We start from the raw sequence: 26,522 nt of genomic DNA, 5'->3' as shown, positions 1-26,522 counted from the left end.
AGTGGAGAAAAAAGGAAAGTAAATATACACGGATCACGTAGCTACAAGAAGTTTGCAGCTTGCAATATTCTGATTTTACTGCTGTATCTTGAAATAATAAGAATTTCTAGCACTCCAAAACTGGAATTGTGTTTTAAACCAAATACTAAAATGTAATATGGTTTATAATTTAAAGCTGTTACCATTGGATTGGAAGTAACTACTCACAAATGTCAAAGCATAAGCAATGAGTGTAGAATCCCATTTTAATTCAAATTTATATTGACATATATTTGGACAATACATATTATTAACCAGACATTTTATTTTATCTCCATTGTAGATTTTTTATACAGGGCTTTTCAATTGATTTGGCTTGCCTATTACTAGTACTGCCAAAATACCAGTCTTACTGACTGGTGCCTATCATTCACGTGCTATCATGGATTATAACTGTAGCTATCATAACCAGTTACAGTGAATAGCATGTTCATTTTAAGAAGAATACTTAATAAAAGTGAAATGGAAACTAGAGCTCTTGTTGCAACCTTGCTAGTGTGTGAAGTAGTGTCCACCACCAAAAGACCCATTCAAATAAAACTAATAAATAGCAAAAAAGTTCAGTTCTATACACCCCAATCACATGGCACCAGATTCAATCTAGTTGTACAATTAATACTTCTCTAGAAACCACTGAATAAATACAAGAAACATTACATCTTAGGTTGCCTGCAAGATATTCATTCTACATGTGAAAGTACATAAGGGCAATGCCGTGAATATTTCACGAGTAAAGTGTTTTTAACATCAAGCAGATGAATATACCCTAGCACTGTACCACAGAAAGAGAGAGTTAATTTTGGATAAAAACAGTTCATGCATCTACTCTGCAGCAATTCTGTGCATTAATTTATAGTAATACTTAAATAGAATTTATAACCTCAATCCTACGGGATACAAGGACTGGGCACAGTGTTTACACCTACAAAACTCAACCAATACTCTGGAATAGCATACATTTTGAACATTGCTACAGCAGGTTTTGTTAAGAAGCCAAACCTTTGGTAGTGTTAATGCAGTATACATTGAAGATACCATTGAACCAGTATATGAGCTCAATATGCAACCGACAGGAATGGAGAAAAGAAAAAATCAAAAGCAAATTTAATGGCTTTTTGCACTGTGCTTCTCCAGTCATGCTCTATTTTCACATGCCTTCCTGCGGGTGTAAGTTTAGACATGCAATTTAAGCAAGTGATTGCTTTCAGTTCAAAGACAGGCCACTTGCTGCCAAGACGACCCTCCAGAATTGTGCTGAATTCAATTATACTTCCTTGCCTCAAGTTCAACAACACTTTCTTAAACTCGTTGCTTGCCTTCAGCACAATATCTTTGGTTATATCCTCCTCCTCTACCGCTTTAGTTCCATTTTTGCCATTGAAAGGCATGCCCACAGTTAATTCGAATTTGTATCGATCAAACTTTTTCATGTGACAGTCATGCTTTGTCAGATACTTGAGACGACACAGTTCCTCCTCCTCCATGGTAACATTTTTTGGGTCACACACAGGGTAGGTTTCACCATACAAACATCTAATCCAATTACCAATAAAAAGCGGAAGCATGTTTATTGCAGATTCTGCACTATTGTCAATTTCTGTAACCCTGACATATTTGAACCGCCCAGTCCATGTAACTCTGTGTCCTTCCAGATGACTACATATAATTTGGGTGCGTGCCATGTTAGTCTCCTTCCATGACCGGGGTCCACAGACGAAGCCATACTGATTCCATGTCAAGGTAGAGTTGTAGACTTTCATTCCCTCTGATCGGTACACATAGAACCAACAGAACAACACTACAGCTGTAATCCACACCAAAATGAGTTTCACAATAGAGCTCCTGGTTAGGGATTTTATCATTTCAACCATGGAGAAGTTAGTTTTTGTCCACCATCGTAAAAACACAGGAATACCACACAACACAAGAGTCACCACAATCTTCATGAGCTCCAAAGATATGAACCACTTTATGAAATGCACAAGACACATGAGTGCAATGCCCACCATTAGAACTGGGAGTGCAAAGAGAAACAGAAAATAGCCAACTGATGCACGAATGAGACCAATGCAGGAGGACTCTTGGAGAATAACCACTGAGAGTTCACACCACATGAAACACACCAGATAGGGAACCAGGTAACAGTAGGTGCCTTTAAAATTCCGCAGTTGTGCCATTCTAAAGAAGAGATAGAACAAGTACAGGAACAGAAGGCAGGGGATGCTCACATTTAGTATGAAGAAGTGGCCTATCGGAAGAGTAAAGAAGGTTTTACCTAAGAATTTCAAATAGCCCAATTTTATAGGTAGTATCTGCAACAGGGAGAGGGAGCCAGCAGCCACCTCTGTCATTAAAGCTCTTCGCGTGTAGGGTTCTGCACAAGTGCTTAAACTCATATAACTTGCCACTGTGAAGAAAACAGAGATGGTAGCCAACTCTGAGCATGGTATGAAGTCTTTGCTTGCTATAGGGAAGGAAAAAATGACAAAGAAAACTGAGAGCAAAAAGTAAATGTATGGCTCTAAATGATTCCACCCAAAGTTCACTTCTGCTTGCTCAACATCTAGATTTGGCTCGAAACGAAGCAGCAAGTCAGTCAGGGTGCGGAAGTTTTCCCAGGCCTTACTGTCTTGAAAGACTTTCAGTGTGCAAATCACCATGGAAATGAAGGACAGATAGAAGATGACTAATGGGATAAAGAAGGCAAAAAAATCGATTGTCAGATTACTGATGATGAAGAAGAAGATGAGGGCATTGATGTGGTGTGTTGGAATAATAGTAGACAGCCAGTGCATTCCTGCCTTAGATGCAATATCTATAAGGTACTCTTTAATTTCCATAATGGCATGAAGGGGATATTTTACAACCTGAAAAGAAAGGAAAACAGTTATTTAACAACTTTTTTGTACATGTACAGTATGTATATTCATGTTAAAGCAGTTGCAGTAAGTCAAGCCTAGCTTGCTTTGAAGTACTTCTGTTTCAAGAAGTGTTGCACAACAAAATGGGGTTTTCTCCGTGACCATTTTTTGAAATTAACTTCATCAGATGAGGCACAGATTGTTACCTCTCCATTTTGATATCTAAAAAGTTTTCAGAAAGGAAGACAAATCTCATAATCGACATGTCACATCATTTTTTATTAAAAGGCTTCCTAATCTAGCATTCTGTTCAATTAGGTTCCTACTGAAGTGCCCATTGGTATTATAAAGATGAACTGCAGTGCTGCAATTCTATACCATCTTGTGCCATTCCTTCAGCTGTAACTGTCAGCTTCTCCAGTGATTCCGTCACACACTGTGCATTGTTATACCCATTTACACTAAGTGATTGTCCACACGGCAGGTTACTATAAGGAAAGCCAGCGTGTGACTCTGCGGCACGCTGGCTTGCCGCACAGTAGTGTCCCATTTGGGCATTGCTACAGCCCAGTGAAAGCATGCTAAGCTGTATGCTAAGCCACATTCCAGAACTTTCACAGTGCTATAGCAGTGTTCTCACAGCACATTAAGCTGGTGCTTGCCACACAGATTCAACTCTGGCTTGCTATGCAGTAACTTGTCATGTGGACAAGCCATAAGTCTTTATGAGTAGTTTGCATTTTTCCAAAATTTTCCTTCTCAAATAGGTAAGCAAGCAGCTAACAAAAACTATTAGTCCTTTTCAACCTCATTATTATAAGGAGCTAGAACTACTTCACCTTCCTCCCTATGCACAGATCTAGGATTAGTCCTTTAACCACAATCAATTATATCACAGAGCCTTTAATATTCCACTTATCTTGCACGGGATTACGTGCCCAGCAGGGTGACTTGTCAAACATTGAAGTTATTGTAAGAAAAGACACTCCCTTTCTGCAGGACAGATGGAAGGAGCATCTAGCAAAATTACATCTCAAGCAAATTTTGAACTAAAAATGCTGGCAAGGGTAGCTTCACAGCCCCAAAACAACACAAAAAGGTTCAGTTTCCATGGCGTGCCAAACATATGCCTTTGTATGAAGTACTTCAAGGGAGAGGCCAAGAAGCTTTCAACAGAGATTTATACATCATATTAACTGGGGCAGAAAGCCCAGGAAGTAAAGCGTAAGGCTATTCTCTGATGAAGTGTCCCTTTCTAAGTACATCTCCTTCAGAACATTAGGTCAGTTACCTGGAAGCACTAGATGAGATGTAGTCCTTTTTTTGTCCCTTAACATCGGACATAATGTCCAAGGAGGACAAAGAACTGATTTGCTGATGGCAGCATTCTGCTCCCTAGCTGCTGCCATTTTGAAATTCAGATCAATGAATGCACGTGTGTCAGTTCTCCTGTTTAGATTTTGTTTCTACTGTTTAACAGTGAAGTGTTGGCCTGCGCAAACCACTGCCAGCCAGTTTCATCCTTTAATTCCCTCACAACAGAAAGTGAGCTTCTTACACATCTAGTCCACTGTTGTGTTTTCCCATTTGTACATGCATGTTTATACACTTCATTCGTTTATTTACTGGCCTCCAATTAATAAATGCAGATATACATCTAAATAAAAAATATGGCAAAAGAGGCATTGTTGTCCTCTTCAAAGTGAGTATGAAGATGTATTGTCATCTTCCAAGAACAATTTTTATGTTTTCAAAACATCTTCCTTCTAAATTTATGCCATATGTACAAAAACATCACACAGTGTGTGTGTATATATGCAACTATACACTCACACAAGTTCTATCAATGATACTTTTGGGTGACGAGATACAAGTTTTGAAGGTAGATCATTTTGGCTGTAAATAAATTAACTAAGAGTCCTTCAATACATATAACACAATAAGTGCTTATCTAGTTTTCACCTTTAGTCGCAGTGGTAGTTCCTCGGGACTCTTTCCAGCCAATTCATCATCATCATCCTCCTGTACGAACAGGTTAGTTGGGATGATTCCCTTTGCATACTTCTTGGTTATTTCAACAAAATCATCCAAAGCAATATAGTTCTTAGCTGAAAGTTATAATGAAGATAACAAAAGAGGGCTCAAAAATTACAGTACTAGTATCCCATAAATTACAACGCATGGACCAGCCTTTCTAGGACTGATGTAGAAATTATTTTCCAACAAACTTTGTGCTTACATTATGGAGAAATTGAACTCTTGTTAACAGGTGTTTATTTTGTTACCTGTTCAGAGATAGCAAATTAATTTTGGTAGCAATAAGTGGGCACAATACATCTTATAAGTGTAGTGGCCATATTTAAACCAGTATATTTTACTATAATACACAAATTATAAGAAAGAAGAAATAAAGTGAATGAACATGTTCATCTGAGACCAGCATGAAATACATTATATTCCATTTGGTTAGACTGCATGTATTTAATATTTTGTGTCCAAGTTTCATCAGGATTAAGGCTGCAGTGCAGATACTTTCACCTGTCAAAAGATATCTGTATGCTTATTCTAGTGATCAGGTTTCAGATCACATTATTATTTATCTGAAACATAACTATGGCTTTCCCTTCCCTTTATAACATTTTGGGGTAAAAATAATTAAATTTTCAGTAGCTCTGCCGTGTTAAAAAAAGACACAAAGAGCCACAGGAAAAGAACTCCTCGATGTTTAACTGAAAGTCTGCACTGAGTCAGAAGTCAGTTCTCTGGAGAATACACTGCATATATTCCTTTTATATCTAGGAAATCTCATTAACTCAGTAAAATGAGCAATGCCTCATAATTCACACACACAAGACCCCATATCATCTCCCTCTACCTAATAGTTTTGATACGATGTGAGGCTGGATACTATATACTTTTTTCCAAATATACTGAAGTATATTTATCAGCATGCTATGAAGCATCATTAGAAGTGATCTAAATGGAATAGCCAACAAATTGAACACTACTCACTCACATAATGTAGTAGAATGATCTTCTCATCTTGTCTGTTTGCCTATTTACTAATTCTCCAAATACAGAAGCGCACACATTTAAATACACTACATATACCACTATTTAAAATTTAGGCACGCTGGGGACAAAGTGCCACAAGACTGCTGCTGTACACAATAGCAGGGGGAAGGACGATTTTGGCTAAGGACTCCAAGAAACAAATCCCTTACTACTCTGTCAAAACATGTCCACCCGAAGTACACCAGACACTTTAGACACATTCCCTGCTATGAAGAGCTTTGAATCTCAGATAGCACTAAAAGAAACAGAGAAGACAAGAGTTTACACAATTGCATCACCATGAGTTAATATTATCTTTGAAATGAGAGAGAGAGAGAGAGAGAGAGAACACACGCACGTGTGAGCCTGTGAAGTGGGAGTGTGGGTCTGAGAAATGGTGGGGAGGGAAATGAGTTTCTAAAAAATGAAAGCTGAAAAGGATGTAGAGAGAGTTCTCAGGGGAAGGAAGGACAGGATGAAGAACACGGAGGGTAGCGCATGAGAAAGGCCCCGCTGCAGGGTGGGATAGTGGGTGAAGGAGTGATTATAGGCCAGAATAACCAGTCATATAAAGTAATAAATTTTATATTTTTAACTCAGGAATTTGCTATAAAGTTATGCCCATAACAACTTCCTGAAGTCCCGCTGCAGGGGAGCTCAAAGAGTGGGGGCATTTCATAGGTTGCCACTTAGCTCCTTCTATACTAAAAGGGCAAGGAGACTCCCCTCCAGCCCTATGAATGGAATGGAGGTTGGAGGGCCTCGATTAACCCCTATGAACCTCCTGAGGAGTACTGGGATACAAGATCATGTACACAATTGTCTCAATCACCTCCTACAGCCTGTCCCAGTCAGTGTAGATTAGGCAGTTTCCATGGTAAACAAGTTTGATGTCAATTATAAGGAAGAATTAATGCCAACTTTCCCCACACACTGAAGCACCTGATATTGCTTCAAATATGAAAGACTTTTGAATGACAAAAACCTCCAACAAGCCTCCCACACAGTAAGTTTAGAGAGTCAGCTGACAAAGATATGAAGGCTCGCCTGCTTAATTCTTATCTGAGCACAAGTTGCACATAGGAAATTGAAACAATCGACTAGGAGTTTAAAAGTACAGGATTTAATGTATTTTATTTGTGGTCTTACTGTAATTTTAAAACGTTCTTACATAAAATGCTACATTTTTATAGCAAACTAGCAGCATTCTAGGCATTCTTGGTATAAAAGGTACAGGAACGTAACAAAAAAGCAGCATTGTATACCTTAATCTTCAGTCTTACAAGGATGTATGTTGATTTGTTTGCATATTTAAAGTGTATATTTTAAAGTAATCTTGCACCACCTTACGGAATAGACAGCTTGTCCTTCAGGGCATACATGGAGACATTTATAAAACAGTTTCTTCTCAGCTGTAGAATGAGAAACAGGAAGGACAATGGAAAAAATTGCCGAGGGAAGTCATGCAATCTCCTTCACTGGAAGTTTTCAAAAAGAGGAGAGGGTTGGAATAGAGCAAAATTCTTTGACCGCACTTCCGGGATCCACTGATAGGGAGAGTTCTTAATTTATAATGCATGGCTGACATATTAAATCAAATGTAACGATATTTACATTCTCAGGCATGGTCCACAGTCAGACAATGTCACTTGTAATTGCCTATATGCGCTTCTACTGAGTTCACACCCTCTCAAATCTTTGCAAAACAGGCTTAAATCAGACTTCCAAGTGTTGACAATGCATTAAATCAGAAGAAAACTTGCCTCAGACAAAATGCACAGCATGAAACTGATTAGGTCAGGGAAGGGAATATTAGCTAGTAATAGCTGCTTCTACTCATGCACGGACAGCCAACTCCATCTCTGGAGAGGAGAGAACAGCCTACCTCCTACTTTAAGTGTTTGATGAAAACTTTTCATTTCAAATGCCATTAGTAACTTGACACCCTAGTCTCTCAATTGATATTAAAAGCATATGTTGTAGGTTCCACTTTATTATTCAGATTTTTCTTCAGTATGGTTATGACAAATTCCCTGCCTCCCCCATTTGCAGTAAAAAAAAGAAATGTGCACATCAATTTCTGCCTACACTTACATGTAGGTTCATTTACCCTCCTGTTATTTCATCTGCCATTTAAGCCTTCAGAAAATTACTGACCCCCCTCCCCCCTACAACACTATGAGCTGCTGAAGGATTCAGAACAAAGTCGCTTGTTTTGCATTTATTTGCTGTCAGAATGAAGGAGAAGCACTGATTCAGAAGATCAGCAGCTAAGGGATGGAATGTGCAGTAGCATCATCCAATATGTTCCAAAGCAGAAGATTCCCCAGTGAACTCAGACCACAGCACGCTTTCCAATGGAGAGAGAAAAAAGAAATGTGGCAGTCTTAGCCCTAAACATTTTTTCAAGAAATGAAAATTGGGTTACACTAAGCTCTATGTGGCTCAAGTCCATATGAAAAGTCTGTCAAGACTGGGAATAAAATTCAGGCCTGACTCCCATCTCTATCCAGAGTACTGTCCTTTCCTCTCTCTTACATGCACTATAGTATAGCACTTTTCATAAATATGACAAGTTAATGTAAAACCAGCAAAAAGCCCCAGTTCATCTTGAGAATGTTAATTTTAGTGCAGTCTCACATACATCTGATGAGCCACAAGCTACTTGGAAGGAGAGGACTACAGTGACACTGATTGAATCTCAACCTGAAGTTTTGGGAAGTTTTAGCAGTATATAGAACTAGTTTTTAAACTGTAGGACATTTAAAACAGACCTAAAGAAGAGTGAGACTGACTCTATATGAATTTTTACATTTTATACATTAGTATGGAAACAGAATTAGAATTGTTCTGTATATGGCCTTAACTGAAGTTTAGTTTAACTACAATGCACTCAGTACAATATGCATTGTTTGTAACTATGTTCCTTTGCCATCTTCGTTTTCAGTCTTTAAATCCTCCTATCATTTCTTCACATTTTCCTTTTTCAAAAAAATAGGTAAGGTATATGAAGATTAGCAGCTGCAGAGCAATGGTTGGAATACCATTCTGGATCAAGACCAATACTCCATGCAGTCTGGCATCCTCTTTGACAGTGCCCATATCAGAAGATTCAGAGGAAGAGGTGAACCACATAATTCATAATTATGCATTAACATACCTATATATCTGGAAGGGGAATGAAGGGAGGGGATTATCTTTTTAACACCAAGTAATGGACTGTTGACTTACATTCTGAAGGAGAAAGGTTGATATCCCTTATAAATGTGTTTTGTTTTAAAATCCTAGCTAGTATAATTTTTATTTCCCATCTGAAATGTTTCATCCTTTTTTCAATCCTATGACACCCATCCTCGATAATCTTGTGGTGGCAAGTATCACAGCTTAATGCTTTGTGGGGATAAATGGATGAGAGTGAGGAGTGTATTTCTTTTCATCAGTTTTAAATTTGCTGCCTTTTCATAGTCAGGTATCTGTTCCTGTACTGCAAGAAAGGCTAAACAGAGCACCTCTCTCTACATCCATCATTTTTATCTACCTTCCTATCTCATCTACTAAGCAAGTAGTCCTGATTTTGAGAACTAGTTATGAGTCAGGTCCTTCCCTCTTCCTTCCCAACAATCTGGAATCTTCATGCCCCGATCAGAAATTTAAAACCTGTTAGTTTTCTTGTACAGGTGTCATAAGAGCCGAGCCAGAACTTTTTAACCCATACAAGATACAGCTTCCTTCTAGTGGTAGCATTTTTACCAGTTAAAAAGTGAATGAGGTTCTCCCTCCTCAGCAAGAGCCAAGACAGTAATAATTTTGATATGTCTTCAGCAGCTGCTCCTCTCTTTTCAGAACCGAATAGCACTGTGAACTTTCTTGGCTGGGCAGGGCTGGATGACATGCCCTTCAGATGCCAGGAAAAATGTATCTTGGTCATTAGAAGAGATGTTTCTTCCTTAAATTTAAGCCTGGAGTCCAACAGCTTGAATTTGGGTCTCCTGAGCGATAGGTGAAGACAGCTAATCACAAGGACAGCTTTTTTGGGGCTGGTGTGGTATGGAAGATCTGTTTAAATCAAGCATTTATGTAGGAGACAAAGAGTAATCCTCAGTGAGGAGGTGTGGTTTAACAGTTACAGCAAGGTAACAGGCCAAAGAGCAGTGTACATTAGATGCTAAGCTTAAATGCTGTGTAATCAGAAGATAAAAACGCATTAGGTTAACATATTGTAGTTGAGAAAAAACTAACAGCTGGTGCAAAATTATTTAGCAAAACAAAGCAAAATGAAATCATGGTCATTACATTTCAAACGGGATGTGCGCACTTACATTCGCTGCTTACTAATCGTTCTAGCATTCTTCTTTGCTTCTGTACAGACTTTGGAACTGGGCCAGGTTGTTTTTCACCATCTGCTAGATAACAAAAGTTCACAAAGTAGTCATTAAGCGAACAAATGCCAATAAATGTCATTAGCTAAAGCAGCAAAAATATAGGACAGTAGCACCTCAAACCAATGAGATAAAGGTTTACACAAGGGCATATGCTACCAGGTCCTACTGTGGCAGAAATCCTCTAAGAAGGCTCTACTTAAGGACAAGCAAAGCTGCCTCCAGAGCAGCTGTGATCCTTCGGGTCCACCACGTGTTTGTAACAACAAGACACTGAGTGAGAATCTGCTGAATTCCTTGAAAGAACTGTATAGATTGAGTGGCAACACAAAGCTTATACTAAAAACAGAACTCATTTCACCATGTACTTTTTTGAAAGTGGAGAAAGTGGCCGTAACAGTACATTTTGATTTCAGCTACAGCGTTAAAAAGAGGAATAGTGTTTAGATTATTAGTATATGCTTACTTTGTGATGCATTTTGAAGTTAGTAACTTCAAATATCTGGCAAGATACTCACAGTGCTTTGTTATCGATAAAATCAAAGTAAATAAGAGTGTTTTTCAAAAACACTGAGTTGATTAAAAGGTTAGTCATTTCTAATCTTTAGTGGTTCTCATGGGTACTTAAGTGAGCCACCATGCATAAACAAAACTCCTGACAGCATATGAATCAGCTTTAATGAGTTAAGAGTGAGCAGCTGATAAAGGTCATTATCAACTATTTTTCCACGAATGGGTTACACATTTATTTTATTTTTTTATATGGTCATTTAGGTTTTAAGTTGTGTTCTGCTTTTAATTTTGTGTTTTAGATAGGATCCGTTTCTTTTCTGGGGTACTGGATACCTACCTTCATTGTCAACTTGCCCAACATTCTCCAGCAGTTCAGAAACTGCTAACTGCTTCTTCTTCTTCGGATTTAATTTCCAATACATAACTAAGGCAGCTTTTCTCACAGCTCTCTCCAGATCAGTCTCAGATGATAATTTCTTCACTTCTTGCTCATTCTCAGAAGTGATGCCTCAAGAAAAGAAAGTGTATTAGATATTATCATCCCACATCTCAGAAAGAAGGGATAGACATGCTCACAATTTGTTCTTTTTTTCCACTTTAGTTCTAAGTTTTTGGATAAGCTGATTCATACATCATCTTCTCAAGTTAACTAAATTTTTCCTACATTGTTCTGTGTCCAGGGCTTACCAACAAAAAATATACACATCTTAAAATGTACCGTGCACTTTACCGACTACATAAGATGTATTCCCTGGCACAAAGTCTATAATCTTGCCTGGAGACAAGACATAAGGACAACAGTTCAGGTAAAAGATGGCATGGATAGAGCACTGGTGATGAGAACAAGGTAGGAAGTATTATATAAAGAAATGGGTTTCAAGAAGAGATCAGATACTTGGCAGACATGAGGAAGACTATTCCAAGCGTAGGAAGTGGGATGAAGGAAGGCGTGAATCTTGAAATGGGAGAATATGGTACAGGGAACCAATTAGGCAAGAGGATTGAGAAGAATAAAGGGAGAATGAAAGGGACAGGAGAAGAGAACAACAGCAGATATGTAGGCGGGGTGTGAAATTAACCTTAAAGACAAAGATGAAGAGTTTCAATGAGATCTGGTAAGAAATAAGAATCTAATGAAGGAATTCAAGTACATGATTGACACTAATACTTCTATATGCAAAATCATGTCATTCTTTTAATTAACTACTCTAACATTCTATCAGCAGCTGTTCAAATAATTTTGCTCCAAATATACCCAGATTTTAAAGTATATTTTAACCTGTCTCCAATATTTTAATGGATGATTATTTGTAGCTAAAGTATAGACTAAAAATATAAGAGTTAAAGCCCCTAAAGAACTCATACCTCTTCTGTCTGCTAAGCATCTCCGCAACAGTTTGACAGCTTCCCTTCGACCCTGCTTAGCAGCAAGAATCAGCCAGTCAACAGCACTACAGTTGTTGAGTTCTTCATCCTGTTCTTCTGCCAATTTCAGGTAGTGTTTTCCCATCTAGAAAAAATCCAAGCAAACAGAATTCCTTAATTAGTTCAATAGATATTTACATATCTTCTGTTCTTTTTATCTCAGCTAGTGAAGGCTGTATCTGTGAAGGAGGAGGTCAAATAGGCTGAATCAACACTAAGGCACACAGTTGTAAGCTGTCCTCAGCAAACTGGCAAGAGATCAGGGATCAACCTCCAAAATAAGATGCAAGCAGAAGCCATGATTGATTTCTGGCAAATTTGATGAAGTCAACAAATGAGTTAACATTAGGTAGTATACGGCTAAATGCAACAGTGATGGCTGCTAACGCTAGACAGAAAGAGCAGATGCTAAGCTAATTCATTTTTATACAATACTGCTAGATCAACTTTAAAAATGGAAAATGAAGTGCCATAGCAAGGTATCAGTGATGGACAGGAATTTAGATGAAGTCATCTCTGTAGAGGGCCTTGATATCGTTGTTCTCAACCTTTTTGGAGTCAGGACACATTTGAAAATATTTACAGCCTGTCATGACCCAGTACATAATTTGGGAGTGAAGGCCCTGGAGTGGTTTTGGTCACGTCCTGCCCCGCACTCACCTAACAGTAGCAGCTCCTGTGCTGTGGGGCTGGCTGGGCTTGGCTCTCCAGCCCGGGCATTGGAACCTCCAGGGTTGCACCGCAGGTCCGCCCCCCTGACTGGACCAACTTTGTATGAATGGAGTTGTGACCTGGCTCATGGGGTTGCAGTGCAACTCACTCAAATTTGGCCTATCCTCCATCATGACGGTTGAGTGCGGGGGAGATATCACGGCAATGGTTACACATGAAAGGAAAATAAATGCAAACCCCTAGAGTATACCATTATGAACCCCAAAATACTGAATCTATGCTGTAGAACTGACTTGCTAGTTATTCTTTTGAATGATTCTGCAGTGCTAAATGACCCCACCTTACAAAAACCCTGATCTTCTCTTGGAAGGTTAGCAGGTCTGACTTGGGCCCCAATTCTCAGGTTGGACAGACACAGGTGGACTCTGACATTACCAGTCCACACAGATCCAGGTGCTGGATCAGGGCCTTTGTGATTAAATGTACACTACATAAAACTGAAGCTACCAATAAGATGCAAATAGGCAAGAGAAACTCAGACCAAGTAAACCAAACTGACAGTGTAAATCACTACCATGGCATATCTCAACCCAATGAAGAGGAAAAGCACACTGATGCAGTAGCAGATGAGAGAAGAGAGTGAATGGCAGGAAGTCAAGCATGTAGCTTAGGTACAAGTACCATACTGGCAGTTTGTCATCACCATAGACAGTGTAAGTAAGATTTATAGGGAAGTTATTGTGTCAATAAAACCTGTCCCAATAACAGCTATTCCTACAGTGTGTTTCTATTTAAAGATACTAATTCCAAGAGTTTGTGATTTTTTTTTTAATTAAACAGAAAAACCAGAGCAACCTGTATTTAGCCTTTCCATGAAACTGCATTGAAAGATGCTATATGCTAGGCTGTGATCTGCCCTCTCTGAATGAATATTGTGCAACCGTGGCTTTAAAATGAGATTGGTGATAACACTTTTGCACAAATGTTCTCATTTTAAAGTTACCAAAATTTAAAATGGCTAGAAGCCTTTGGGTCGAGGGGATTATAGAATATCCATTCCTGCTCATTCCAGCTTATCAGGTAGTTTTAAATGTTAACTTGAGGATACTCTTTGTTTAGATCATGAGCTAAAACTGGGAGACAGAAGAGGTACTCAGCACCATATTAACAGGATACATCTTCAGGTTACTCCTCTAACATGAGCACTCACTCCGCTGTGCTCTGCTAACTGAAATAGAGTGGTCACAACCAGTCAATAGTACAGAAACCCTGTACAGTAACGGACACATCACTGCCTCTTCTCCATTACGCAGCTCTGACTGTGGGTGTCTAATCTGCATAATTACTATACAGTTATTTTTCCACAGAAGTACTGTACGCAAATCCCTGTAACAGAGTCTGAGACACACAGAGTGCAGGGTTATTTCAGTATAACCTACAGTGATTTGTCTAAGTTGCTGAATTTTGAGTGATAGTTTTCTAGTCAATTTTTTAGGCTGTAAGCAAGCTACAAATACCACCACCTCGGCTTTTCACTCACTCCTGCTGAAGATGCACACTCTCCACCCTGCCCCCCACACACAATGGAAACACTCTTGGCTATCAAACTGCCAAAAGTGAATATTTAAAGATTTTTTTTTTTAAATCTTGTTTTCCTCCTTCCTCTTGTCCCTCTCCACAGGACAGTAGGGCTCCAACTTCCTAATTTTTTTTTTTTTTGTTTATTTTGAGATGAACACAATTAAACCTGAAAACATATTGTTATCTTCAAGACAAGAGCCTTCATGACACATAAGCATCAGAGGAGGGGGAATAAGGGTGGAGTGAACCAGGAAAGGTAGGGAGATTTGGGGTTTTCTTAAACCAATTATCTTCTCCGTGTTTTGGCAGACCATTTTGCTTGTTATTGCTCAACTTCCATTTAAAAATGTTTAAAGCTGCAGTGCAACAGTAACTTCTTCCTGACAAGAATGCAAAGCCCATATTTATGTTAATAAACTCCTAGGATGATAGCCAGTTTATTTATTAGTCCAGAATCTCATTAACCAGGACTGTGGCTTGCCTGTTACTTAAACAGGTTTTGATTTTGTAGAAGAAAATAGAGAAGGATTTTCCAGCCGTAACACAGGGGTTCTGTTTACATATTTCTTACACTTCACGATTCCTTTTCCCGTTGACACAGGGTCATCCGTGCCCACGATTGTGTCACTCCTTCCAAACCCATGTGTTCTGTCTTGGAGCTCCAGTCTTTTCTCTTCAAATTCCCTTAAAGTCTCTTATTGTATCCTCAGTCTAATATATCCTTTCTTGCTGTCCTCTTCCTCCCATGCTTTCTTTAATGGTTGGTCTTCTCCCATTCTTAACATATGCCCAGCCTATTGCTAGGAGTCTCAAGTTCATCTTACCCCTAATTTATTCCATGTGCACTGTCTACGCTCTGCTTGCCCGTCATTTTCCTCAGTATATTATTTTTTTGCTACCCATGTCTTCTTCCCTCCCCCCACCCACCCACCATCCCCATAAGACCTACTGTTTCCAAACCATACAGCAGGCAGGAATAAACACAAACAAAATACAATTTTGCCTTCAGTTTGTTACTTAATTGCTGGTCCCACAATACTCCTACCACCTTTTTCACGGTCACCCAGGCACACTGGGTTCTTTTCAGTTTTCAAGATCTCTTCAGGATGGCACTGTGTAGTTCTCAAGTACACAAATTCTTCTGATTCAGCTTCTCTCCTGAAACTTCAGTCAACCGCTTCTCTTCTTCCATCCTGCCTACATGCATAACTTCAGCTTTCTTTGGGTTCACCTTCAAATCATGATCTTCAAACAGATGTCCGCTCTGATACCATATTTACCAATTTCTCTTTGTTGTCAGCCAGAATGGACAAATCATCAACACGTTAGTTTTCTCTGCATCTCCACAAGCTTCACTCTCCTATTATTTTGGCTTACATATTTCTTAAATCAACTAGAAATTACAGGTTTTTATTCTTTGCTGGAATTGCAACCAAACTGAGGGTTCTGGTGGCAAGGATCCTCCAAGTTCAAAATACCATTACCCACAAAGGTGTTTGCTCTTTCAGAGGCTAGGAACTCTTCAGACCGCTCCCTTTTTGAGGCTGCCCTCAAATACAAGGTTTGAAGTATATGGGTGAGTGTGCAGGATGTTTGCACCAGTTCTAGAGAGAATTATTTTTTTTTTTATTATTCTGTTGGGCTCTCTCTCACAGTGCAGTAGCACTCATAATTCTCATTCCTGACCCCCAATTTTTTTTAAATGTCATTGCATCTCAGCTTAGGACCATTTGAGAGGGTGAGATGACAGTTCAGTCTCCATGTCCTTCAGGCCTTGTCTATACTAAATTAGCACATCTGTTTGACCATAGACATGTTTCTATTGATTTAATTTAAGTCAATAATTTAACAAGTTTAACTGAAGTGATTTAAAGTGAGGATTAAACTAGTTTAAGTGCAACTCCATTAGGTGTTTGTACCTGTTTAGTTAGAATTTTAAACTGACCTAATGAAACCAATTCAATTTTTTAGTATATAAAAACTGTAAAACTGCTATCTTCAGGGACAGAACTAAGACTGACTCAATTCTCACAGGCCACTGAGCAGCCAAATGGTAGCTAGTTTTAGTAACTAAAGAGTTTTTTAAAATGCATTTATTCAGCATAGATGAGGAAAGTTACAGAAAGATCTCAATCCCTGTATATAATGCCCTTACTAATCCATCAGGAAACATACTTTGTATATTTTCAAATGGCTCAAGGTTGGTCCTGTTGAGTCATTTGCAAACTTTGAAACAACTCAGAGTTACTGTGTTTATAGCATTCCTCTAGTATTATTCACTATTTGTATCGTCGTAGCGCCTAGGAGCCTTAGTGCTGAATGAGGTTTGCATTTTGTTCCAATAGTAACAAATTAAAATCAAAACAGTACCCAACAGTCACTATATGCACACTTCCCTGTTCTCATTGTATTAGACACTGGAAAAAAAAAATGACACTCCCTGCCCCAAGATGCTTACAATCTACAATTAACTTTCACGTCTACCCCAAAGGCTGGTACAGGACTGGAACCTGGGAAATCTGATATCCTTCCCAAATAAGGATCATTCTTCCAGGCCAAGAAGCAAATTTGGCATCAGCTCACTTTCAACAGCTGAAAATTCTAACAAAGGATGTGGTTCAACTGAACCGTTTTTGGAAGAGAACTCCACAAGAGTTGGAATTGTGTAGTAACATTTTCTGAATTGAAACCACAACAACGTTGGATGAAGTTTCGCCAGTGTTCAGAGATGTTCAAAGCTGTTTGCAGTGCTCTCTACAGATATGATTTCACATACAGCTAACAAATGTTTTATATTATCTATCTATAATCAATAGATAGATAATATAAAACAATAAATGGCTTCTAAAGAGTATAAAAAAAGTAGTGACACAACGTATAAAATTACCTCTGTCTGCGCCTTTGGTTCTCCAGCTTTGGCCTTTTCAAGCAGATCTTCAAAGAGTACTTCAGGTTCTTCTTTCATGGCTTCTACAAAGCAACCCAAGAACAAAACTGATTTATTAGCAATACTCAGTGATTTTCCTGAGTCCTCAATGCATTTGGCAGGAGAATTTAAGGAGCACACCTAAATGTAGAGCATGATGTTTTATAGAAACAGCAATGCAGTTCTAGCAAGTTATTACATTTATAGCTGTAATTACTCAAACCTTAATTTTCACTGGAATGCGACTCAAGATGCAACATTTCCATTTAAAAAATCCTTTAAGATAATATGAAATTCAATTACGTTAACCAAGATGTGTCTCAGAAAACTTAAATGTTATTTGGCATCTTTTACAAATATTAACACATATTGTTAACACCATCTCAGCTACTTATATAGGATACAACTGTCAATCAGAAAAGTTTTCATTATATGTGATAAGTATCTGTTTTTGTGTTTAACAATACTATGGCTTGTCTGTATTAGTAATCTTGTCATTGTTTAAACCCCCCAAAAAACAAGGAGTCCCTGAGCCCTTAGGGAATTTATTCTTTCAGGCAGAAACGGGGCCTTTCAGAGTTTTGAATCAGAGGAATGAGAAGCTACTCTTCAAAAACACATTCAGTACATCTGAAAGGTCAGTTTTTTAATTCTCGGAGTAAATGAAACATCAGTATCAATATCTTTTTCTTTTTAAAAAACTCATTGTTTTGTATCCTGTCCCACATTTCTGTTTGCCTCCCCATTCTTTTCCACGTTTACTAGATCAGAGTGATTTTTAGCTTTCATTCCTAAAAAGAAAAAACAACAATGCTGTCCATGTACCCAGCTAAAAACAAGGTAATCAGATTTTTTGCATAATCTTAACTCATTTTGTGTTTATTAGGAATCCCATGACCTGATTTATCTTGCGAATGATGAGCTACTGCCTTCTAGTTTCTTGGAAAAGTTGAAGCTTGGCAGAACTGTGAAAGCTCTGTGAGGATGCATCTTAAAAATTCTCACTAATCTGATTTCAAATATCAAGTGTCAAAATTTAGACGCTCAATATGGATATGAGTGAGAGATTAGGGTGGGAAAGGGAGAAAGAGTTGGAAAAATTACCGCTTCACGGGAAGTAAAGCACCTTAACTAGCCAGCCCAGAACTGTAGACTAGAACTGGCGGGGAAGAGTTTCCAAAAAAACTTCTAGTTACTCATTGAGATGAAACAGACCATTCAACATTTGTCATGACAAATGAAAGAAACCTGCTCCACCCCCGAACAGCCAATAACCTAGTGGTTAGGGTACTCACCTGGGATGTGGGACATCAAGGTTCAAATTCTTGCTTTGCCTAACTTGTATCAGGGACTTGAACCTGGGTTGTCTCCCATAACCCAGGTGAGTGCCCTAACGGCTAGACTATTGGCTATTCTGAGGGCTCTCTCTCCATCTGACACAAGCAGCCTTCCTGTTGAAAGTTTTGTGAAATTCATTCACAAATTCCAAGGCCAGAAGGGATCATTGTGCTCACAGGACACAGAGCTTCCCCAAAATAATTCCTAGAGCATATCTTTTAGAAAAAAACAGTTTATCTTGAATTTAAAATCGTCAGCGATGAAGAATCCACCAAAACTCTTCGTAAACTGTGCCAATGGTTAACTACCCTCCCTGTTAAAAATTTACATCTTATTTCCAGCCCAAATTTGTATAGCTCCAACTAGCAACCATTGGATTGTGCTGTACCTTTCTTTGCTAGATTGAAGAGTCCATCATCAAATATTTGTATCCCATGTAGATACTTATTGATTGTAATCAAGTAACCTCTTAACATTTGTTGTTAAGCTAAATACACAGACTCCAGGACCTCAATCTAAGGGCTCGTCTATAGTGCATGCTAAATCAGCACCGCTGCGATCGATGCAGCGTCGATTTAGCAGGTCTAGTGAAGATGGGAGAGCACTCTGCCATTGACTTCAGTAGTCCACCTCCCCGAGAGACGGAAGGAAAGTTGGTGAGAAAGCCTCTCTCACCAATATAGCATGGTGCAGAAACCGTGTTAGGTTGACGTAAGCTACGTCACTCAGGAGTGTGTGATTTTTTCACCTCCAAGCAACTTAACTTACATTGATTTAAGCTGCATTGAAGAACAAGCCTAAGACAAATTTTCTAACCCTTGTGGATCTTCTCTGAATCCTCTCCGATTTATCAACACCGTTCTTGAATTGTGTGCTCCAGAACTAGACAAAGTATTCCAGCAGTAGTCGCACCAGTTTCAAAATAACCTCTACGTCTACTCAAGATTCCTATTTATGCGTCCCAAGATTGCATTAGCTTTTCTGGCCAGAATCATGCAGGGAAGCTCATCGTCAGCTGATTATCCACCATGACTTCCCAATCTTTTTCAGAGTCACTGCTTCCCAGGACAGAGTCCCCCATCCCATAAGTATGACCTACATTCTTTCTTCCTAGATGGCTACATTTACACTTAGCTGCATTAAAACGCATATTGTTCACTTGTGCCCAGTTTACCAAATGATCCAGATTGCTCTGAATCAGTGAACTGTTCTCTTCATTATTTACCACTCTCCCAGTTTGTCTCATCTGCACATTTTATCAATGATTATTTTATAATTTCTTCCAAGCCATTGATAAAATTGAAATAGTGCAGGGCCAAGAACTGATCCCACCAGGACTTCACTGAAAATACACCCACACGATGATGATTCCCCATTTACAATTACATTTTGAGATTTGCTAGCCAAATTTTAATCCATTTAATGTTTGCCATGTTATTTTTATATCATTCTTGTTTTTTTAAGCAAAATGTTGTGTGATATCAAGTCAAATCTTTGGAGAAGGATAAGTATATCATGATAACACTATTAGCTATATCTATTAACACTATTAGCTGTATGTGAATTTTAAAACTGTTCTGATAATGTTTAACAGAGTAAACACAGGTAAAACTGCACATGTAAGAAACTGCAGCATAATCACATCTGTAAATTAAAAATAGATAAAGTCGTTAGAAAGCTAGAAAAGATGGGTTTGAAATAACTCTAGACCGGTACTGACAGGGAAGGAATGTTAACATGCAAATGAGATACTAATACAGATGTATAAGAAAAGATTGTACCTTAAACAAAACAATGAGTATATAGAGGATTTAAAGGATGTTCAGGAAACTAGTATAACAGGACATCTGATTAGGAAAGTGGAAACAGCTAGCAATGAAATGTGGAGGAGGGGGAGAACCCCACAAACCATCCTAATATATCAAAGGCAATGACCTGTTTGTGGCACGGCAATTTCTTAATACAGGAACTGTAGATAGGACTAAAGGAAATTCAAGCTGGGAAAATGCCTAGGGTTCATAACAAATAAGATGTTGGAATAATGGACAAAAATAAAAGAAGAAGTAGATTAGTGCCAGATTAGGCGCTACTCAAGAGTCTATTATGCTAAGAAAAGATGCAAGCTAGATGAAACATGGATCATTTCAATGGTACTAGCAGCATCAAGTGAGGCATTAAGAGTGTATAGTGTTCGGATCATAGATATACTGGAACCTATCATGGTTAAAGGAATATGTCCCTCATCGTCAGATACTGTTAAGGATGGGCTGGGGAGTCGGCAAAGCCCCAGATTCCTCATGTTGATCCAAAAGGTGTGGTACATCTGGTTATGTTGTGATGTACTGCAGAGTCCATTCCAGCATACGGGTTCACCTAGGATGAAGAAACCTGAAATTGGATAATATGGCTGAGGCAATGGGGAACAAGGTCCAGCAAAGGCTGGAGAAGCCAAACATTGGATAACCTTGTGGGTCGGACACTTCTAATATGGGACACAAACATGTTACGACTGGCCACTGTTCTGCTTAATTCCAAGAAAGGTTACTGGAATAGTGGATAAGGTAAATTTTTTTCAGTTTCCCAGCATGAAATCCACAATGTATGAGCTGAAGCTGGTGCTGCCCTACATTCTGTGGTACAGCTAAGCAGAGTCGTCCCACCACTGTATTTAAATGTGCAGTCCTTAATGAGCAGACATCCAGAACATTCACTAACCTTAAGATAGGAAAGTCAAAATATTCAAAGTGACAAATATACTGGGAGATGCCCCATGGTGGGAGTTAGTATACAATATTGAACGTATGTGGATATGGATACCACCAATGGGCTGTGTAATTGTGCAAGTCATACTAATAGCATTGTTAAATGCATTGATTTGAAATTAAATTAAATTCAAGTTAAATTTGCATTGGTTGGGAAAGAAGAAATGTATATGAAATACAGGTTTCGCTGAAAACAGCAAGGATTCTGTGGTTTCATGGTGGGAAGTGTTGGGAGGGAAGGTATATTTAGCGCTGATAGAAGTTTGCTGAGAATTTGAAGAGTCTCTTTTGATAACATTAAAGAGCATGTGCATAAGAACAACTGTGCATATATAAGAAATTGTAGAGTCATCATGGTTGTGAGAAAAAGAAAAGATAGAAGTAACTAAAGCTAGGTAATGCCAGTTTGAACTAACGTTAAATCAGTACTGACAGGGAAGGAAAGTTAACATGGAAATGAGACACTAATAGGTATGTATAAGAAAAGATAACAAAAGACTTATTTATAAGTTTGTGTAAGAGGTTCGTGTAACAAAGAGAGGTTTAAGCTGTATTGTCCATTGCACTGTTCACTTGCTGAATGTTTTGACATAATAAATTTGTTAGACCGTCTGCTGAGTAAGTGAATTTAATCCAACATTAATTTTTAGTTCTGTGCTCATTCCTCTTTATTAGACCTTGTCCTAACAGCAAGAAGCCACCTGGGTTGGCTGCAACACTTAAGTTAGGAAACTGCCATCTACCGAATTTAGAAATTCCAAGGATTTTTTTTTTTTTTTTTTTAGTACTGGCAGCAACAGATCTCCAGCAAAATGTCACTCAGACTGAAATCCCCCATAATTACACAGCATATCCCCCCTACATGTTATACATAGGTGCATAAGAAGATGGTCATACTGTTTCTTAGCATGATTTGGTGGTCTGTAGCAGATACCAACTATTACTTCATGATACACTCCTGCTAAAAGTTTAATTTCTGTCAAAAAACTGTTTTGTCAAAAGATTTCCAACCAGTTCTACCATAGCCACATGTGAGCTGCAAGTTCCAAAGCTGATTCCAAAACCTCACCTGCATCACACAATCTTACAAGGTCAGCAGGCACTGCACTATACTGGGTAAACTTCATATTTAAGGCATAAGCAGAATGAGAAGATAGGGTTAGTAACTGTTTCATAATCATAGGAAGAGATTTAGAGAAACATGCTGGTATCCTCCCAAAGAAACTGACCTCAGCCTCTGTTTAACATGGATAGCAATAATGGAGGGGTTCAGCAAGCATGCCATCTAAATGAGGCACTGTATCATGTCAGTTATTTTCAAAGAAAGGGGAGACATGAGGACAACACACAAATTTCAAATTAGCTAAATAAAAATCACACCAAAACAGCATTTCAGAACCTCTAAATCTCACTGGTACTCTTTCCAATTTAAATCTGGCAGGAAGTCTATTGTTTCATTTAACTGGCTATATTTTAACATGAGCACGCCATGAAATAAGTACTCTGAGACCTCCACCATGTCACAAGTTTTGGCTACCAACCTCTACTTGGTAGAAGTCTAATATTTTACAGTATGTCATCTGGCTAGATGGTGTACATAATCATCACTCACTATCATCATCCAGTTCTTTATCTTTACAGATCACGATTTATATATTAGTGCAAAACAAGTAAATATCATCCCACTTAAATTAACTGCTAAGTATTCTTTATTTTAGATATAACCTAGAGAGCTGAACACTGAAGTGGATGACTTTCCAGATGGCAATGCTCAGCTGCTGCACTCCACTCATGGGCTCAACTTACAAACAAAGAAATTACTGAAAACAAACCCCATAAATGTTTAAAGAAACTGAAATTTACCTCACTCTGCCTATCTCAGTTGTAAAACATGGGTAAAGATTACGCCTCTCTTTCTGATTTTTATTTTTCAAATAAAGACAGCTTTAGTTTAATCATAATTTGCAGCCATACTGGTCCTGATCCCCATCCCCAACATTTTTCTATCCCTCATTACACTTCTTGAATAAAGTGAAAATACTGTAGCAGTGTTAGTTAGTTATCTAAAGCAAAATTGGAAAGTCTCTAAAGGGAAAACCACTATAACTGGTTTGGTAGCACTAAGTCTGAACACTGTTCAGATTACCTCAATACACTTTACAAAAAGTTAAGTGATTTTTTTGTTTTTAAACATAAAACACAAAATGAGGCACTGAAAGCGATTTGTCAAAAACCATGCAATGGGCCAGATGCAAAGACAGGACTGCAGTTCAGATCTGATTTTCAGCATCCTGTTCTAACCCAATAGGCCACTCTGAACCTCACTTCATACAAAAATATCGCAATATATCTCATTTCCACGTATGTTTGTTCTATAAACATCAATAGATGGGAACGATGGTGGATATAACAAACCATTAAGATTACATCTTTAGACTGTGTTCTCTAGTGGTAGAACAGAGGTGAAAAGCCCACATCTGGGATGTTCTGGAGAGACTAACTGAGCAAGGCTTAAAATATTAGCAAGAAAGACCAGCAGAACATTAGCCTTATTGAGATCTGAAAGAAGAAACAATATGTTTCCTTTGTCTACTGGCAGGCCTAACACAAAAGATTGAATGAAGGGATAAAGTGTAAAAGATTTCAAGTTCGGTGGTTGCCAATTTAGGTCAACCATTGAAGTTAAAAGCAACAAGAAACATTTGAGAACTAGGATGGATGATGGAAACAACTTTTCAAAGATTGGGAGGACAAACACCACACAAGAGCAACTATGCCAATCTTAAAATGGTTCAGTGACAGTTTGTAATCTATCATCTTTGTTCCTTAACATGTATTTCATTAGAAAACCTCTTGATATGTATTACTCCCACACTAAAGTGTTACAATAGGAATGCTGTCAGTAAAAGCTTTTAGTTTCCAGCCTCACTAAAAACATTGAATTTTTTTAAATGTCAAATTCTACTCCATCTTGAATATAAAAATTTTCCAATAAAAATGAATGCTCCATGCATAAAATTTCATGCATCTTTTCTGATAATTAACACAGATTCTTCTGGCTGTTTGGTATTAACAGAGACATCTATCAGTTACTGCTCTACATAACAGCATTGGCCTGAGGGATGATCATTCATGTGACAGGATGCAAGTGAAGACACAACTGGGCAGGTGTTACTTGTAACCCACCTATAAGATAAAGCAGAGAGAAAGGACAGTTTTCAGTAGTTAGGGCAGTAGCCTGGAAAGTGAGAGATCCTAGTTTGATCTGAGAGTTCCAGGTGCAATTCCCAGCTCTGCCATGGACTCCCTCTCTATGACCTTGAACAAATCACTTAATTTCTCTGTGTCTCAGCTTCCCAGCGGCTTCTCTCTTCTGAGATAAATATATTAAAGATTATGTGGTGTTCAGATGCTATTGGGATGAGGGTCATATAAATACCTTAGCTAGAGAATTCCTTTTGAAATGTAATGTTATTGTCAGACGATTTTCAATGCATAACAGTTGCTATAATAAATTAACTATAAAGTGCAATAAAATTCTCAGGCACAAGATTTTTTGTGAAGCACCTTTTTGCTTTTCTTAGCTCGCCATTGCAATGGAACACAATAAACGGCAGTCACTAAACTGAATGATGACCATTTTTCTGCAGGCTGCTACAGAAAAGTGTCGGTTCATCTTTACCCTTTTGGTCTACAGAAGGACAGCATCTGTTACAGTAATTTGTCATATGGTAAATCCACATTATACTAAGTAAACATTTACTTACAATATTTGCTCCCATTTAGAAGCCAGTTTTATTTCTTGAACTCCCCTAAGCTGAATACAAACATCAAAAGACTTACTCAGAAAACAAAGTGTTCTCTTCAAATATTGCACAAACCAAGAGGAAACAAACACCCTGAAGGGTCTAAAGAAATGGGTCCAAAATACAGGCTACTAGTTTTTCACATCATTTGTGCACTAAAGAAGTGTGTCGAAGTTGAGGCAAATACAAATGATTTCTGAAGTGCATGGGAGTGAGCAGATGCATATTTTTCAATCCGCTGCTTTTATGCCCTCATGTTACTAAAAGATATTTTGATCCCTGGATGGCTGCTGAAGTATTTACTGTAGGCATTTAAGTGTTTCATTTAAAGGTTAAAGCTGTCACATCAAATATGCTTCAGGAGGAGGATTCAGAGTTATTTAATCAGAAATGCACTGTGAACAGCTACTGAAAAACCCCCATAATGAAACCTATAAGAGGTGGTATATTTCACAATATCAGGAATTGTGTACAATTTTTTTTTTTTAACTCTTCCAAGTTTCAACAAACTGAAATTAGATTTTAAGCTATTATTGAGATATGTCTATTAGACCAATTTCTGTCAAAAGGTAGACACGTTTATATAAATTCTCATAAAAGACTTTCAAAATACAAGCTAAATGTAAATATAGTTTTTTCTATAACAGAATATGTAGAGCAAAAGCTACCAGACCATTATCCTTATTTGGTTTTTAGAATTTTATACAGTACTTCACATACAGTATTTGCTTGAAAAAAATAAAGACAAATTACATTTACAGTACAACTACGTAGAAATATATTTGTTAAATATCCATTAACTATAACCTGTCTTAATAGGACTAACGCAGAGTGGCATTCAAATATGTTATAACTTTTACAGAATTTATTGTCCTTAACTTCAGCAGAAGCAGGCACTTATTTTTACAGCATCTATCCCCCAGCCATCCTATTCCACTTATCTGCAAACTTTAATAGAGAATCCGGTAGTAAAACCTCAGGTATTAAAAACACGACTACACTGCATTTACTAGTAAATACTAAGGATAATTAAACTACATTTGCGAAAATGAAAAGCACATTATGATTAGGCTTGGCAGAATCTGATTTGTTATAATTTTGGTAGATATTATCTGTGTTTATTTTTAAGCATTTTTTTCAGAAGTTTATTTAAATTTTCACAATCA

General features: G+C 38.0%; 1 protein-coding gene across 4 annotated transcripts in view; it reads right to left on the bottom strand.

Moving 5' to 3' along the window:
* Positions 1-227: 227 nt before the first annotated feature.
* WFS1 (wolframin ER transmembrane glycoprotein) overlaps positions 228-26,522 on the bottom strand; it is a 44,253-nt gene continuing 17,958 nt past the window's right edge. For 3 of the 4 annotated variants that reach the window (XM_032791969.2, XM_032791967.2, XM_032791970.1), the window contains exons 3-8: positions 17,412-17,494; positions 12,212-12,356; positions 11,184-11,354; positions 10,274-10,357; positions 4,863-5,008; positions 228-2,906 (exon numbers count right to left, since the gene is read on the bottom strand). In XM_032791969.2, coding sequence (XP_032647860.1) covers positions 1,095-2,906; positions 4,863-5,008; positions 10,274-10,357; positions 11,184-11,354; positions 12,212-12,356; positions 17,412-17,494 — 2,441 coding nt within the window. In that variant the 3' untranslated portion in view covers positions 228-1,094. The remainder of the gene's footprint in view (positions 2,907-4,862; positions 5,009-10,273; positions 10,358-11,183; positions 11,355-12,211; positions 12,357-17,411; positions 17,495-26,522) is intronic. The other variant, XM_032791971.2, reaches the window with a different exon arrangement.

The sequence above is a fragment of the Chelonoidis abingdonii genome, chromosome 5 (genome assembly GCF_003597395.2).
Source record: "Chelonoidis abingdonii isolate Lonesome George chromosome 5, CheloAbing_2.0, whole genome shotgun sequence".
In the NCBI taxonomy this organism is placed as follows: Eukaryota; Metazoa; Chordata; order Testudines; family Testudinidae; genus Chelonoidis; species Chelonoidis abingdonii.
This window is presented reverse-complemented; position numbering and strand designations above follow the sequence as displayed.